This window comes from Oncorhynchus mykiss, chromosome 17 (assembly GCF_013265735.2).
Source record: "Oncorhynchus mykiss isolate Arlee chromosome 17, USDA_OmykA_1.1, whole genome shotgun sequence".
NCBI classification, from domain to species: domain Eukaryota; kingdom Metazoa; phylum Chordata; class Actinopteri; order Salmoniformes; family Salmonidae; genus Oncorhynchus; species Oncorhynchus mykiss.
The window spans coordinates 74,068,352-74,086,219 of record NC_048581.1 but is presented as its reverse complement, the minus strand read 5'-3'; the positions used below and the strand labels follow the sequence as shown (position 1 = coordinate 74,086,219).

At 40.8% G+C, this 17,868-nt stretch overlaps 1 protein-coding gene across 4 annotated transcripts; it reads right to left on the bottom strand.

Moving 5' to 3' along the window:
• Positions 1-1,639: 1,639 nt before the first annotated feature.
• Positions 1,640-16,159, bottom strand: LOC110494543 (opioid growth factor receptor). 4 transcript variants are annotated; one of them, XM_036950607.1, is made up of 9 exons: positions 14,309-16,159; positions 13,732-13,764; positions 13,224-13,289; positions 10,993-11,031; positions 10,778-10,832; positions 10,623-10,701; positions 10,430-10,496; positions 3,070-3,218; positions 1,640-2,923 (listed from the first exon to the last, which is right to left on the bottom strand). In XM_036950607.1, exons 1-9 carry the CDS (start codon positions 15,362-15,364, stop codon positions 1,861-1,863), a joined length of 2,607 nt encoding a protein of 868 aa, XP_036806502.1. In that variant the 5' UTR covers positions 15,365-16,159; the 3' UTR covers positions 1,640-1,860. The 4 variants fall into 4 exon arrangements, with proteins under 4 accessions (XP_036806502.1, XP_036806501.1, XP_036806503.1 ...); XM_036950606.1 differs by having other exon boundaries at positions 13,732-13,767; positions 14,309-16,154; XM_036950608.1 differs by lacking the exon at positions 13,224-13,289 and having other exon boundaries at positions 13,732-13,767.
• Between the last annotated feature and the right edge of the window lie 1,709 nt (positions 16,160-17,868).

Sequence of the window (17,868 nt, the reverse complement as noted above, 5' to 3'; positions counted from 1 at the left end):
TATTACATTTTCCGAAATATTTTTAGAGGATTCCAGTATAATTCTTCCAGAATATTGAGAACAGGAAGATGTCTGACTTACACCTCACCTCAGAGGCTGAAAAGAGAGATTTCGAACATATGGGCTCAGTTTATACATCATTCACAATTCTAAAATGGCAGGCACATACTTTTTAAGGCACCTGCAGCCTATTTTAAACAGAATATATGTGATATCTCTTAAAGGGCAATTCTGACACTTTTCAATCTTATCTCCAGCGTCTACATATCTGAAAACAGTGCATTTCTATGGTATGTGGTTAAAAAAAAGTCATTAAAAAAGGCTTCTGACACAGGGTAGGATTAAAAGTTAAAAAGTGATTTGAAAAACCTGCATAGAGTTTCCAGCCCATGGGAGGGTATTTTCTTGCTTCCTACGTCACCGCTAATGTCATAGTGTTTGAAAACCAGTTTTTAAAATGTTTTAACTTTTCATGTCATCGGGTAGGGCCTGGTTTCCCGATAGCGATTTAATTTAGGTTTACAAGTGTTTTAATGATGTATCTTGCCTACAACGGACAAAGATGCATCACACGTTTCCCAAAACCCCATGCAGTAAGAACGTTTGCAGAAAGAACGTTCGCTAGTGGTCTTTGGAGCATGTGTCGATACTGATAGAATCGAAAGAAAGGCAGCGCTCTTTTTATACGTTGCTTGTGTGTTAATTGCAAAAACATTGACAACGTTGTATTTGTAGTCAACTTATAGAGATATCTGTATAAATTGACGCGGGAGGGCAAAAAAGCATCTAGCGAAGCACTTAACGTTAGCTGTTCTACGGGTGGTCTGAGGCAGACGTTAGATTACAACCGTTTTTAAGTGCAACATTAATTAATAACAATGGTTTTGGGAAACAGCTCTGAGATTTAACGATGGTCCTACCCTGGGATGGGTCTTTAGGACATGGGTCTATGGCCTCAGCCTTAAAATGCTTTTGGGAAACCGGGCCCAGATCACACAATTCTACCAAGATAGTTATCGTAATAAAATATATATATATAACAAATTAGCTGTCGTTTTTTATAAACTGTTAAATGGTTATGCTATTTATTCCTACACTAAACAGTGGTTTATATAGTACCCAATTGTCATACTTGAGTAAAGGTAAAGATAATTTAATAGAAAATGACTCAAGTAAAAGTGAAAGTCAAATCAGTAAAATACTACTTGAGTAAAATTATTAAAGTATTTGGTTTTAAATATACTCAAGTATCAGAAGTAAATGTAATTGCAAAAATATATAACAAATACTTTCAAATTCCTTATATTAAGCAAACCAGACGGAACCATTACATTTTTTTTTCAGTTTTTATTTACGGATAGCCAGGTGCACACTCCAACACTCAGACATAATTCACAAACGAAGCATGTGTGTTTAGTGAGTCAGAGGCAGGAGGGATGACCAGGGATGTTCTCTTGATAAGTGCGTGAATTGGACCATTTTCCTGTCTGGCTAAGCATTCCAAATGTAACGAGTCCTTTTGGGTGTCATAGAAAATATATGGAGTAAAAAGTACATTATTCTCTTTAGGAATGTAGTGGAGTAAAAATATAAATTGTAAAATAAAGTACACATACTCCAAAAAACGACTTAAGTATTACTTTAAAGTTTGTTTACTTAAGTACTAAACATCACTGATACTAAGTATACATAACAGTCAATTATTATTTCATTATACTTTATTAAAATATCAAAATCTTCCCCTTCCCATTTGCTTTTATGCCCTCTGGTTTCTGATTGCTTCACAATCTACCTATTTGGGTGAATACACTCATCTTATATCGCCACTGTTACATTTAACACCTGTTTAATGTACAGATGCTATTGCTTTTCTCTGGTAGAAGGAGGATTCTCATTTGGTGTTTTACTGGTGCTCTCCGAAACTGTTTTGGTAATTTCCCCAATTCTAGGCTTTTTGGCGCGGCAGCTCTTTGGGGCATCTCTGGTTCTGGCTATATTAACCTTGCTCTGGGGTACCTTATGAGGAGATAGCTCTATGGTTGGACCCTCAGTGGTCTGAACCTGGCTCTGGGATGGGTCTTTAGGACATGGGTCTATGGCTGGACCCTCAGTGGTCTTATCCGGGCTCTGGTATGGGTCTTTAGGACATGGGTCTATGGCTGGACCCTCAGTGGTCTTATCCGGGCTCTGGGATGGGTCTTGAGTAGATTGCTCAATTGCTGAGCATTCGATCTTTAACTGACTCTGTGAAACCTCTTTATTAAGTGGCTCTTTCACTGAATTGTTCTTGCCTTCTGAATCTTTTGTGGGTGCACTCTCTATTTTCTCATTTCCCTGATTATTTAAAACATCTTTGGTGAGGGACCGAGTCTTTACATTACCTTGGGCAGTATGTGAGTGCCCTGTAGAGTGAGTAGCTACATACTTTGGAACATCTTCATAATGCCTAATTGATGCACGCTCAGGGGCCAAATCATATTTTTTGGGGGAAACCAATCTTGGAACAGGGTGCTGAATGGATTCAGCTGTGCTAACAATAGCATTGCGAGGAATGGACAGGTTGTCACTGACATCTCTGTCATCTAAGTAGTTACCATGCTGGTAATGGCCTGCCATTGTTTGCCTACTATCTGAGAATTCTTCTCCATTTGAGAAAATCATCTGGATCTTCTTAGGGCACCACACAAACTCATGTTTGGGCTCATAGTGCTTGTAGGCATACTTAACTAATTCCCTGCGTTGTTGCTTATCAATGACAGCAAAGATGAAGTAGTTGAGCACGCTCTCCTTCACATTGTACAGGTTGCCTTTGACAAGAGTTTCCTCCAGGAAGAAGCGGACGAGTGGGGCCTGGTAGTGGGGGAACCCCAGAGTGCCCAGGCACTTCAGGATGCGGGTGATGCGCAGGTTGTTGTGTGTATGTCTATCATGAATGAAAACACAAGAACAACAAAAATACAAGGATACTGTTATTCTCAGAAGGTTCATTTGAAAACAGAAATTGTAGCTATTATGTATCGCAATCACTATAAAATAATAGTTAAATGACCCAATGAAGAAATTGCTAACCTGTCCAGGTTGTCAAATCTGTCACGCCAGTTATTAGCACGTCGTACTTCCCCTGTTGTGTCATTTGACAGCTGGATGCCGTAGAAGTCCAGCATGAGCTTGTACGACTTGACCAGCCTCTTCTTCGCAGTTTCATCTTGAAGGAAAGCCTGAGGAAGAAGTAGATTGTCATTCAGAACAATTATGAACAAATGATATTTTCATTCATTTCTATGCCCACCAGTCAATAGATGACATACTGACAAAATAAAGCAAATACCAACATAGTTTTTTTGGTACATAGTGTCTCTGCCATAATTTCCTATGACAGAAAACAGCTTATGGACATCAGAACAGCGATCACTAACCTCAATTTGGATGAACATTTCTAATTCAACGAGTCGGCAGCTCTGGATGTTCTGCTTCCACCGGACTATGCCCTAATCTCCGGAACTCGAAAGAAGAAGTCGACGAGTATATCGACGAGCTAATAAACCACCTGTACTCTCTGTTCTATTGGTGAACGTACAGTCACTAGAGAACAAACTGGACAAGCTCCATTCGAGACTATTCTATCAACAGGACCTGGAAAATGGTAATATTCTATGTTTCTTAGAGTTATGGCTGAATGAGGACAAGGATAATATACAGTGCTGCAAAAAAAGTATTTAGTCAGCCACCAATTGTGAAAGTTTATCTCAATACTCAAAAGTTTATCTCAATACTTTGTTATATACCCTTTGTTGGCAATGACAGAGGTCAAACGTTTTCTGTAAGTCTTCACAAGGTTTTCACACACTGTTGCTGGTATTTTGGCCCATTCCTCCATGCAGATCTCCTCCAGAGCAGTGATGTTTTTGGGCTGTTGCTGGGCAACACAGACTTTCAACTCCCTCCAAAGATTTTCTATGGGGTTGAGATCTGGAGACTGGCTAGGCCACTCCAGGACCTTGAAATGCTTCTTACGAAGCCACCTCTTCGTTGCCCGGATGGTGTGTTTGGGATCATTGTCATGCTGAAAGACCCAGCCACGTTTCATCTTCAATGCCCTTGCTGATGGTAGGCTTTGTTACTATGGTCCCAGCTCTCTGCAGGTCATTCACTAGGTCCCCCCATGTGGTTCTGGGACTTTTGCTCACCATTCTTGTGATCATTTTGACCCCATGGGGTGAGATCTTGCGTGGAGCCCCAGATCGAGGGAGATTATCAGTGGTCTTGTATGTCTTCCATTTCCTAATAATTGCTCCCACAGTTGATTTCTTCAAACCAAGCTGCTTACCTATTGCAGATTCAGTCTTCCCAGCCTGGTGCAGGTCTACAATTTTGTTTCTGGTGTCCTTTGACAGCTCTTTGGTCTTGGCCATAGTGAAGTTTGGAGTGTGACTGTTTGAGGTTGTGGACAGGTGTCTTTTATACTGATAACAAGTTCAAACAGGTGCCATTAATACAGGTAACGAGTGGAGGACAGAGGAGCCTCTTAAAGAAGAAGGTACAGGAGAGCCAGAAATGAGAGCCAGAAATCTTGCTTGTTTGTAGGTGACCAAATACTTATTTTCCACCATAATTTGCAAATAAATGCAGGCTTTGCAGGCTGTGACTTTAATGCAGGCAAACTTAAATCAGTTTTACAACATTTTTACCAGCATGTGCGACCAGAGGGAAAAAAACTCAAGACCACCTTTACTCCACACACAGAGATGCATACAAAGCTATCCCCCTCCCTCCATTTGGCAAATATGGCCATAATTCTATCCTCCCAATTCCTGCTTACAAGCAAAAACATAAGCAGGAAGTACCAGTGACTCGCTCAATACGGAAGTGGTCAGATGACTCGGATGCTACGCTACAGGACTGTTTTGCTAGCACCGACTGGAATATGTGCCGGGATTCATTGAATGGCTCCAATGAAGTCATCGGCTTCATCAATAAGCGCATTGACGATGTCTTCCCCACAGTGACTGTACGTACATATCCCAACCAGAAGCCATGGATTACAGCCAACATCCGCATCAAGCTAAAGGCTAGAGCTGCCTCTTTCAAGGAGCGGTACACTAATCCAGATGCTTATAAGAAATCCTGCTATGTCCTCAGACAAACCATCAAACAAGCAAAGCGACAATAGAATAATATGATTGAATCCTACTACACTGGCTCTGACGCTCGTCGGATGTGGAAGGGCTTGAAAACTATTACGGATGACAAAGGGAAACCCAGATGCGAGCTGCCCTGTGACGCGAGCCATTCCAAGACATGTAAATGTTTCCCTTAAACCTCTCGAGTGTTGCTTTAGCAGTATGCTTAGGGTCATTGTCCTGCTGGAAGGTGAACCTCTGTTCCAGTCTCAAATCTCTGGAAGACTGAAACAGGTTTCCCTCAAGAATTTCCCTGTATTTAGCGCCAACCATTATTCCCTCAATTCTGACCAGTTTCCCAGTCCCTGCTGATGAAAAACATCTCCACAGCATTATGCTGCCACCACCATACTTCACTGTGGGGATGGTGTTCTTGGATTGATAAGAGGTGTTGGGTTTGTGCCAGACATAGCGTTTTCCTTGATGGCCAAAAAGCTACATTTTAGTCTCATCTGACCAGAGTACCTTCTTCCATATGTTTGGGGAGTCTCCCACATGCCTTTTGGCGAACACCAAACATGTTTGCTTATTTTTTTCTTTAAGCAATGGCTTTTTTTCTGGCCACTCTTCCGTAAAGCACAGCTCTGTGGAGTGTATGGCTTCAAGTGGTACGGATACTCCAATCTCCGCTGTGGAGCTTTGCAGCTCCTTCAGGGTTATCTTTGGTCTCTTTGTTGCCTCTCAGATTAATGCCCTCCTTGTCTGGTCCGTGAGTTTTGGTGGGCGGCCCTCTCTTGGCAGGTTTGTTGTTGTTCCATATTCTTTCCATTTCATTGTGCTACGTGGGATGTTCAAAGTTTCTGATATTTTTTTAGAACCCAACCCTGATCTGTACTTCTCCACAACTTTGTCCCTGACCTGTTTGGAGAGGTCCTTGGTCTTCATGGTGCCGCTTGCTTGGTGATGCCCCTTGCTTAGTGGTGTTGCAGACTCTAGGGCCTTTCAGAACAGGTGTATGTATACTGAAATCATGTGACAGATCATGTGAAACTTAGATTGCACACAGGTGGACTTTATTTATTTAGTTATGTGACTTCTGAAGGAAATTGGTTGCACCAGATCTGATTTAGGGGCTTCATAGCAAAGAGGGTGAATACATATGCACTCACCACTTTTCCTTTTGTTATTTTTTAAATTGTTTTGGAACAAGTATTTTTTTATTTCACTTCACCAATTTGGACTATTTTGTGTGTGTCCATTACATGAAATCCAAATAAAATTCCATTTAAATTACATGTTGTAATGCAACAAAATAGGAAAAACAACAAGGGGGGTGAATACTTTTTCAAGGCACTGTATTTGTGAATGTCAATTGAACACTGAGCTGTAGTCAATGAACAACATTCTCATATAGGTGTTCCTTTTGTCCAGGTGGGAAAGGGCAGTGTGGAGTGCGATTGAGATTTTTTCATCTGTGGATCTGTTTGCGCGGTATGCATCTGGTTCCTTGATGGCCGCCCCAGGTGGTAAGAGTAGGCAACAACACGTCTGCCATGCTGATCCTCAACTCTGGGGACCCTCAGGGGTGTGTACTTAGTCCCCTCCTGTACTCCCTGTTCACCCACGACTGTGTGGCCAAACACGACTCCAACACCATCATTAAGTTTGCTGACAATGATCACCGACAACGATGAGACAGCCTATAGGGAGAAGGTCAGAGAACTGGCAGTGTGGTGCCAGGAAAACAACCTCTTCCTCATTGTGAGAAAGACAAAGGAGCTGATCATGGACTACAGGAAAAGGTGGGCCGAACAGGCGGGGCTGTAGTGGAGCAGGTTGAGAGTTTCAAGTTCCTTGGTGTCCACATCACCAATGAACTATCATGGTCCAAACACCCCAAGACATAAAAGATTTGGCATGGGCCCTTAGATCATCAAAAAGTTCTACATTGAGAGAATCTTGACTGGCTACATCAACACTTGGTATGGCAACTGCTCCACATCCAACCACAAGGCGCTACAGAGTGTAATGCATACTGCCAAGAACATCACTGGGGCCGAGCTCCCTACCATCTCGGACCTCTATACCAGGCGGTGTCAGAGGAAGGCCCTAAAAATTGTCAAAGACTCCAGCCACCCAATTCATAGACTGTTCTCTCTGCTACCGCATGGCAAGGAGTACCGATTTACCAAGTCTGGAACCAACAGGATCCTGAACAGATTCTGCACCCAAGCCATAAGACTGCTAAATAGTTAACCACATAGCTTCTGGACTATCGGCATTGACTCCTTTTTGCACTCACACATACTTACACCGACACTCCAACACATACACACACTCACTCACATTTAACATGTACAGTTGAAGTCAAAAGTTTACATACACTTAGGTTGGAGTCATTAAAACTTGTTTTTCAACAACTCCACAAATTTCTTGCTGACAAACTATAGTTTTGACAAGTCGGTTAGGACATCTACTTTGTGCATGTCACAAGTAATTTTTCCAACAATTGTTTACAGACAGATTATTTAACTTATAACTAACTCACTGTATCAACATTCCAGAAGTTTACATTCACTAAGTTGACTGTGCCTTTAAACAGCTTGGAAAATTCCAGAAAATTATGTCATGGCTTTAGAAGCTTCTGATAGGCTAATTGACATCATTTTAGCCAATTGGAGGTGCACCTTTGGATATATTTCAAGGCTTACCTTCAAACTATGTGCCTCTTTGCTTGACATCATAGGAAAATCAAAAGAAATCAGCCAAGACCTCAAATTTATTTTGCATACGTCCACAAATCTGGCTCATCCTTGGGAGCAATTTCCAAACACCAGAAGGTACCACGTTCATCTGTACAAACAATAGTACGCAAGTATAAACACCATAGGACCACGCAGCCGTCAAACCGCTCAGGAAGGAGACGCTTTCTGTCTCCTAGAGATGAGCATACTTTGGTGCGATAAATGCAAATCAAACATAACCTGAAAGGCCGCTCAGCAAGGAAGAAGCCACTGCTCCAAAACCGCCATATAAAAGCCAGACTACGGTTTGCAACTGCACATAGGGACAAAGATCGTACTTTTTGAAGAAATGTCCTCTGGTCTGATGAAACAAAAATAGAACTGTTTGGCCATAATGACCATCGTTATGTTTGGAGGAAAAAGGGGGTGGCTTGCAAACCGAAGAACACCATCCCAACCGTGAAGCACGGGGGTGGTAGCATCATGTTGTGGGGGTGCTTTGCTGGTGGACTGGTGCACTTCACAAAATAGATGGCTCATGAGAAAGGAAAATTATGTGGTCATATTGAAGCAACATCTCAAGACATCAGTCAGGAAGTTAAAGCTTGCTCTCAAATGGGTCTTCCATATGGACCATGACCCCAAGCATACTTCCAAAGTAGCAAAATGGCTTAAGGACAACAAAGTCAAGGTATTGGAGTGGCCATCACAAAGCCCTGACCTCAATCCTATAGAACACTTGTGGGCAGAACTGAAAAAGTGTGTGCGAGCAAGGAGGCCTACAAACCTGACTCAGTTACCCCAGCTCTGTCAGGAGGAATGGGCCAAAATTCACCCAACTTATTGTGGGAAGCTTGTGGAAGGCTACCCGAAATGTTTGCCCCAAGTTAAACAATTTAAAGGCAATGCTACCAAATACTAATTGAGTGTATGTAAACTTCTGATCCATTGGGAATGAGATGAAAGAAATAAAAGCTGAAATAAATCATTCTCTCTACTATTGTTTTGACATTTCACATTCTTAAAATAAAGTGGTGATCCTAACTGACCTAAGACAGGGAATTTTTTACTAGGATTAAATGTCAGGAATTCTGATAAACTGAGTTTAAATGTATTTGGCTAAGGTGTATGTAAACTTCCGACTTCAACTGTACACACAGGCATACTGTCGCCACACATACACTTCCATACTAATCACATATGCTGTTGCTACTGTTTATTATCTATCCTGTTGCCTAGTCACTTTACCTCTACCTGACTCAAATTACTTAAAGATTCTAACTTGTTGGATCTGAGAAGTGTCTCTCCGATATACCGTTTAACTATTGAACAGCTGTTCTGTCGCCTGCGGCCTTGGTGCGTGTATACTGATGCAAATTACATCCAGAGGAAGTCTCAGAAACTTATCCTCTCGATTGAGCTCAGTACCTCGCCCTTGTTGCGTGGCACAGACTATTCGATATTCCGGTGGGGCAGGGAATCACCAGCGGGTTCTCTCATCCAGTCCAAACTTGAATCTCTAAATTTAGTAAAGCACCGACTCCAATTCAACCTCTCAGCCAGTAGAGGGGAGTCGCTACCTACCTAAATTCTTAAAAGAACTCTGACCGACAAACTCTGCTCCTGATACCGTGGGTCTCCCCGTCATCTCTCAAAGGTAATTAAAGAGCTATTATAAGCATAAATATAGAGATAAGTGTTATCATTGTACCAGGCTTTATAGAGCATTCAGGCATTTGCATGTTTTTTATTAACGCTGTGTGTAACCAAGTAACAAATTGTGTATTTTGAAGTGTGTTTGATTGTAAAAGACAAAAAACAGAGTGTTTCCAAAAATAAACGGTAGTCTTATTTTGTCTCGAGTAAAACGCCCTCCCAAGACAGTTAACGGCACGGGAGATAACAACTCTGACACTCCCCTCTACCGGGACACTGGAAACGGAGACTAATACTCTATGACAAAGTGAGTTACCATTAAAAGACAAGGAGGAAGGTGAGTCCAGTAGTGATTCATTAATTGTATTATCGATCTATCTAAGTTTTATTATCCAAGCGATACATAGCCGACGGGCAGAGTAGTGAGACTAAGTTGACTAAAGGTCCTCACACTTTAAACTAGATACGTGATGAGGGGAAATGCTCAACCTGAGGGAAATCATATAGAGACTGGTAGGAAGAAGGCTTAATAACAACTCAAGGATTCATTAGTTTCTAGAGGATAAACGTGGGGTTCACACATCCCAGCTAGAGCTAGACCGTTGAGAGTGACAAGACAAAAGACCTCTCTACGCGGACAACGTATCGATAAAGAAAGAGAGGCAGGGCTACGCGAGCGGTCCTGGTTATACCGAGATGGGCAACTGGGCATTTTTATACATGACCCTAATCGTGATGGGATGTTAATTGCTTAATTAACCCAGGAACGACACCTTTGTGAAAGCACCTGCTTTCAATATACTTTGTATCCCCCATTTACTCTTGTATTTCCTTTATTTTCGTAGTTGCCTCTATGTAAATGCAGTATGTAGAGAACATTTCCTTGCTCAAAGAAACTACTAGAAGTACCTCAATTTCCTTTTTGGTGAGTTCCTTGGCTTGATTATTCATTCCTGGTTCTTGAAGAGGGAACAACCTAAATTAAATGTTTGTTTAACACACACACACACACACACACACACATTTTAAATAATTGTATTATAACAATTCATATTCTAAATAAAAATAATTGAAAGCCCATGTAAATGTAAAGGAAACTAACCATTGGATGTATGAGTGAACTCTTTCCAGTTTTAAATATTGCCTGTTCCATTTCTTGTGAAAGTCCTCAATGAAGACACCTAATCAGAGCAAAGGTTACAGTAAAAAAGTATTGTCAAATCTAAACTGCACTCAAAGAAACAGTAAATACATTACCATCAGGGGAGGAGGGTATTTGTTCACGGTAGAACTTTAAATTAGGCATATCTTCCTGAGGGGGAAAGAGCAATGCAAATTCAGAAATGGGGATATTTCTCAGAGAGTTGTATCAAAACACTACAAGAATTATAGAGGGATTAGATAGTGAAATGATTACTTAAATCATTCAGTTTTTCCATGTATTACACAAAAAAGAATGAGAACTTATTTACTTGTTGTTGCCAGCCGAAGTACAAGTTTGATCTATGCTCCTGTGGAAACAAGAACCAAGTGCTAAAGACTGTACCAGCTACTGACTACACTCTAAGAAAAACGGGTTAAAAAATAGTTATTTGCGGAGCGATAGGGTTCCACCAAGAACTGATTCATCTAAAGAACCCTTTTAGGAAGACCAGGGTTCTTTGTAAGGTATTGTGTTCTACCTAGAAACTTTAACATCCTAAGAACCGTTTTTGGAAGAAAGGGTTCTTTGATGGTTACTTGGAAGGCAAGAAGGCTTCTGTCAATTAGGTTAGTATTGTGGAGTAACTAAAACGTTGTTGATCCATCCTCAGTTTTCTCCTATCACAGCTATTAAACTCCGTAACTGTTTTAAAAGTCACCATTGGCCTCATGGTGAAATCCCTGAGCGGTTTCCTTCCTCTCCGCCAACTGAGTTAGGGAGGACACCTGTATCTTTGTAGTGACTGGGTGTATTGATACACCATCCAAAGCACTATTAATAACTTCACCATGATCAAAGGGATATTCAATGTCTGCTTTTTATTTTATTTTACCCCATCTACCAATAGGTGCCCTTCTTTGTGAGGTGTTGGAAAACCTCCCTGGTCTTTGTGGTTGAATCTAATTTTGAAATTCACTGCTCGACTGAGGGATCTTACAGATAATTGCATGTGTGGGGTAGAGATGCGGTAGTCAATGAAAATCGTGTTGAACACTATTATTGCACAAACAGTCCATACAACTTATTATGTGACAGATTTTTGCTCTTGAACTTATTTAGACTTGCCATATGAAAGGGTTTGAAAACCTATTGACTCAGCTTTTCATTTTAATTATATATATTATTTTACATAATTCCACTTTGACATTATGGGGTATTGTGTGTAGGCCAGTGACCAAAAAATCAAATTTTAATCCATTTAAAATTGAGGGTGTAAAAAGTGAAGGGGTTTGAATACTTTCTGTATTGCACCCGTTACTGAGATGGTTGTTCCAGTTTAGATTATTTAAGTAGTCTCACCTATCAATCATCCCTACCCTGGCAATCATTCTGAAAGCATGTTTTGGGTGATTAAAAGTGAAAATTGTTAGATATACTCACTCTGGCTGGATTCAAATAGGAATTACATATCACTTTGCAAGACAGCCTGATGTGACTTGCAGCCTGACGTGGTCGGTAAACCAGGAGTTTCCTAACACCACTTGTGTTAGGGTATAACTAGGCCCTCAAAGAAAGGCCTTGTGATACTGTATTGATTGTCATAAATAGTTTAATTGTAAAGCCTAATACGGCTGGAGGAACCATTCATTGAAGGCTCTAGGAATAACCTTCAGATGATAAAAGGTTTCTTGGTATAACTATTTAGTAGCTTTGATGTAGGTAAATGGTGGCATATTCCCCGTCTTCTCTCTGGCAGTGGCGAGAATGATGGAGAACTACAGGCTACGTGTGTGGACTGCGGAGGCCTGTCGGACGCTTGACCACTTTGGCCAATCAGAACGTAGAAAAAAACAATCTAAATTCATGCTGTGTCAGCCTCGAAGTTCAGAAAACTCCACGGACCCCCTTTGCACAGTGGAACACAGAACGATATGTGACCACTTGGTTACGGCGACACTGTTCTGCCAAGGACACACCAACCAGAGTGGCCACCGCAAAGCCCAAGGAGCCTGACCCACTCTGGAAGTTGCTTTAGCCCTCCTTGGGATATTTAGCCTCTATTGGCTATTGAGACGCTGGGCCCATTGTAGCTTGGTATGCCAGGGTGGGAAATTGGAAATGTGAATTGGGCCAAGTTAGAGGTAATAATGCATTTAGGTTATAGTTTATTGAGATGTATGAATACACCACACCAAAAGCTTGATTTTATGACCTTTTAAAAATAAATGTCCTACAATTCTACGTAGTAATGTTTTATGTTCACTACTTGGTCATTCTAACCCTAATCTAGCACACCTGATTCTAATAATTAGCTGGTTTATAACATGAATCATGTGCTCCCTCACCTAAAAGAATTGCACTACACCACTACCTATGGGGACAAACCGAAGAATCCTATGTGATTCCACTCAGCACCTTTTTTTCTAAGAGTGTATGATTAACAGCAATAGAACTGCATTAGGATTGATAATGCAGCCTGCAGCACACCATCATTATCAGGTGGATTTATATGAAATAGCATAAATTATGTAAGATTGTGTGAAGAGAATAATGACTTACTGGATAATCATGCCTGTACTTTTGCATATCCTTTGCTGCACTTTTGAATCTGTTAAACCTGTGTGACTAAAAACACATTCACTTCATGAGTTCATAAAATGGCAGTTATGGAAACACCTGACAACAACACATGTTTGAGCTCATGCAGTATGTACAGTGAAACAAAAACTTGGAAGGAAAATTTCACTAGCTGGATAGGCCGGCAATCATTCTACTTGGCTACTGACATAGGCCTATAGCAGACTTTATCAGTCATATCCATTTTATGTATCTAGAAGTTAAAGATAGAGATCTTCACATAGACAAACATAATACATCAGTATTCCTAACCCCTTGGCGGAGCTTTGATTGGTGAGCAATAGCTTTAGGCTACTCAATATAAGATGCAATGTCATACAAATGCAATAATGGTTAAATAAATATAATATATTATATATCGTATATTAAAATATATTATAAATGTTGTCCCAAAACCCTGATTCTCAATGTATCAGAACATAACACTTACTTGTTGCGACCAACTGGTGTACTGGTGTACCCACTCCTGAGGAAATACAACAGTGAGAAGGAGGTACAAAGAACAGCAGTGAACAACAGTAGTGAATCATAATCTGCTGAGGTCTTAAAATGATCTGAAGATTTGGGCATATGACAGAGCACATGTATAAGGCATTGAGCCAAGCATTTTAAATGATTTTTGTCTGAAAATTCTAAAAGATCAGTTATTAATATTCTGTTACCATTATTCTAGGCCTACATTGGTAAATTTTGCTTTGGAAAATTAAATATTTCATCTGTATTTTATGGTGCCAATAAGATACTTTTAATGATAGGCTACAGCCCTCAACTCTGGACCTCAAAGCCAGTTCCACTGCATTTATCCAATGTTCCCTTTGAATCAGGGACTGACTTAGACCTGGGACACCAGGTTGACTGCAGTTAATTATCAGGTAGAACAGAAATCCAGCAGGTTCCGGACCTCATAGGAGAAGAGTTGAATACCCCTGGGCTACAGTATTCTAAAACTCATCTGCTGAGAGTCCACAAAAAAAATGTGATCAGGGCCCAGGGGCCTGTGTACGTACATGTTGGGACTTTTGACCACTGGTTTCTTTGTTTGGAGGATCCTCCCATGTCGAGTCGTACTCGCAGTAGTACTCATCCGTGTCTTCAACATCATATGACCTAGTTGACCTGAGAACCCGAAGCTTGACTTCTCCACTGAGAAGGGTTTCTGGCCTCTCCACTGCTCTACTGGGAAGGGATTCTGGACTCTCCACTTCTTCACTAAAAAGGGATTCTGGACTCCCCACTCCTTCACTGGGAAAGGATTCTGGAATCTCAATTTTTTCACTAAAAAGGGATTCTGGACTCTCCACTTCTTCACTAAAAAGGGATTCTGGACTCCCCACTCCTCCACTGGGAAGGGATTCTGGACTCCCCACTCCTTCACTGGGAAGGGATTCTGGACTCTCCACTTCTTCACTAAAAAGGGATTCTGGACTCCCCACTCCTCCACTGGGAAGGGATTCTGGACTCCCCACTCCTTCACTGGGAAGGGATTCTGGACTCTCCACTTCTTCACTAAAAAGGGATTCTGGACTCCCCACTCCTTCACTGGGAAGGGATTCTGGACTCCCCACTCCTTCACTGGGAAGGGATTCTGGACTCTCCACTTCTTCACTAAAAAGGGATTCTGGACTCCCCACTCCTTCACTGGGAAGGGATTCTGGACTCCCCACTCCTTCACTGGGAATGGATTCTGGACTCTCCACTTCTTCACTAAAAAGGGATTCTGGACTCCCCACTCCTTCACTGGGAAGGGATTCTGGACTCTCCACTTCTTCACTAAAAAGGGATTCTGGACTCCCCACTCCTTCACTGGGAAGGGATTCTGGACTCCTCACTCCTTCACTTAGAAGGGATTCTGGACTCCCCACTCCTTCACCGGAAAGGGATTCTGGACTCCCCACTCCTTCACCGGAAAGGGATTCTGGACAGTCAGGATAATTTGGCAAGATACATCTCCCTGTGCGTTCCAAAAACCTTGCAAAATAATTTTCCACGATCGATCTCCAGGGTAAGTAGGAGAGAACTGGAACCAGGAAAAATGGACACAGCCGTTCAATTCTGCGACGCATCCTAAAAAGTTGTCGTCTCAATTTAGTAAAACATTTTACTACTTACTGCTCGGGCCAGCTATCTTCCTATTATCATTGGATGCCCACTAACTCTGCTGCGCCCTTGCCCTAATAACAAAATAATGTACTCTGTAGCCTATTGAAAATGTTCTAAAGTTTAACAAAGATTGGTTTATAATTGATTAATCCACGAGAGCCACCACGATATCTTGCATTCGGATTCGGAGAATGTCTGTACAGTTTCACTTTTGTTTCACTACATCATGTGCCTCCACCAGCATTTGCAAGAAGTCATAAACACCAGCCAATCCAGTTTACAGCTGAGTGATATGGGTTTGGTACCAGCCAAACCAGTTTACTGTTGAGTGATATGGGTTTGGTACGCTATCCTTGATACAATGAAAATAGTTAAGAAAAATACAATAATGAAGTAAGCTTAATGCAACATATTTTTGAGTGCAAACCCATTACACCTTTTTGTTGATATTGGTTTGGTCAAATGACTCACTGGAGTCATGTAAGCCTAGCTATTTGTAAAGTGAAACATACCTAACAGTTGTAACTATTTTACCTTACTTGATCTGGTTTTGTTCTATTTTCCCCCTCACTTAAATTATAGGCCTAACATTTTCAGGAAAATTGTAGGCCTACCACCTACATGATTATTGCTTTGTGTTGAACATCAGCTCCATCTATAGGCCTAACCTACTTTGCAACATAAAACTGAAAAGATGTCATTATAGCAGTATATTCAAAATAATTTGAGTTAGTGCACACTTTTACAGGGGTACAGATCCAGCTGCCTTCTCACACTATAAGTATGTAATGATAACACATTATGGTGTTGTTTCCTCTATGTCATTCTGTTGACATGGACTGCAGAGACAGCATTAAACAGATGTGAACATGATACAAGAGTTAACCTTAGTCCTAAATTATCAGAAGGCCTACAAATACTGTAGTAGGCAGGGGGATCCTGACAGAGACAGGAGAAGGGACAGGTCCTGGAGCAGAGAGAGGGACAAAGACAGAGACCGCCGGGACAGGAGTAAGAGCAATGAAAAGATAGAAGAGAAAAAATAAATAAACAAATCTGATGTCCCAGAGAATCAAATCAAATTTATTTGTCACATACACATGGTTGACAGATGTTAATGCGAGTGTAGCGAATGATAAACCTGCAGAGGTGGAAAGTGATTAAAACATATCATAATGTCTTACTTTTGTGGACCACTTTTCTCTGTAGTAAACTCAATCACCCTGTGACTTTCAACTGTAAATGTAAATAGATGTTATTGGGAATGTTTTTCAACGTGACTGTAACGATCTTCTTCATCTGAGGAGGAGTATGAAAGACCAGACCAAAACGCAGCGTGGTAAGTGTCCATTTTATTGAAATATAACTGAACACTGAAATACAAAATAACCAAAGTGAAACAATGAAAATCGAAACAGTTCTTTATGGTGAAACACAGACACAGAAAAAAACTACCCACAACCCATAGTGGGAAAATAGGCTGCCTAAGTATGGTTCTCAATCAGAGACAACAATTGACAACTGCCTCTGATTGGGAACCATACCAGGCCAAACACATAGAAATCTAACACACAGAACAAAACATAGAATGCCCACCCCACCTCACGCCCTGAACAAACTAAAATAGAGACATAAAAAAGGAACTAAGGTCAGGACATGACAATGACAAAGGATCTTATGGTAAAATGCTCTTGTAGAGGTCTAACCATTTTTTAATCTACTTTTTTCTTATTCCTTTAGCCACATCATATTTTATGAATTTGTCACATTGGAAGAAACTCATTTTGAGGTCATTTAAATTCAACTGACTTTATGATACCATGTAATTTATATATTATGTGTACATTTCTTCTGTCAAAGTACCTTCACACGGTACAATAATCACATTAAAGTAACTGATTAATTTCCTTCCTTGTAATGTAGATATGAATGTATTTGTGTATACACTTGTATGTTTTTAATCAAGTTTTTCTAAGTAGAGAAATTATAAGCCATATATCTGGAATGGATAATGTGAGAATTGAGGAAAAACCTTGATTGCTATAGCCTGAAGCCATTGAACAGTATGAACGGTTGTATCTATAGTATTGTTAATTACAGTTGACAATTGAAACATGTTCTGATTTAACTTGTCCAATTAAACCTACTTTGACTACATTTCTCTTTGTCAGTAATGGGTAGTATCTTTTGATCACTTCTTTAATTTACATGCAACTCAAATCAATAATGTCAGTGTGAACCACCTCAGGACAATTGTCCTGAGGCTTGTTGTGAGGAGCAGCCATGTAGCAATGTAAGGGATCTCGTCCTCCTCTTCTGAGGAGGAAAAGCGAGAAGGATCGGAAATTCCCTTTTGCAATGGAAAACTAGGTAGTCCCTTGCAGTTTCAGTCCATTTTCATTCTGTTTGGTGCCTAATGAATATGACCCTGTACTGTCTCCAGCCAAGTCCCAGGCTTTTGTGGGCA

Excerpts from the sequence above, each read along its gene's own strand:
- LOC110494543 (XM_036950606.1), bottom strand. The coding sequence starts at position 15,364 with ATGCGTCGCAGAATTGAACGGCTGTGTCCATTTTTCCTGGTTCCAGTT. Across the intron at positions 3,219-10,429 it reads TCACCAAAAAGGAAATTGAG|GCTTTCCTTCAAGATGAAAC; the intron begins GTACTTCTAGTA and ends CTTCTTCCTCAG. Across the intron at positions 2,924-3,069 it reads AGATTTGACAACCTGGACAG|ACATACACACAACAACCTGC; the intron begins GTTAGCAATTTC and ends CATTCATGATAG.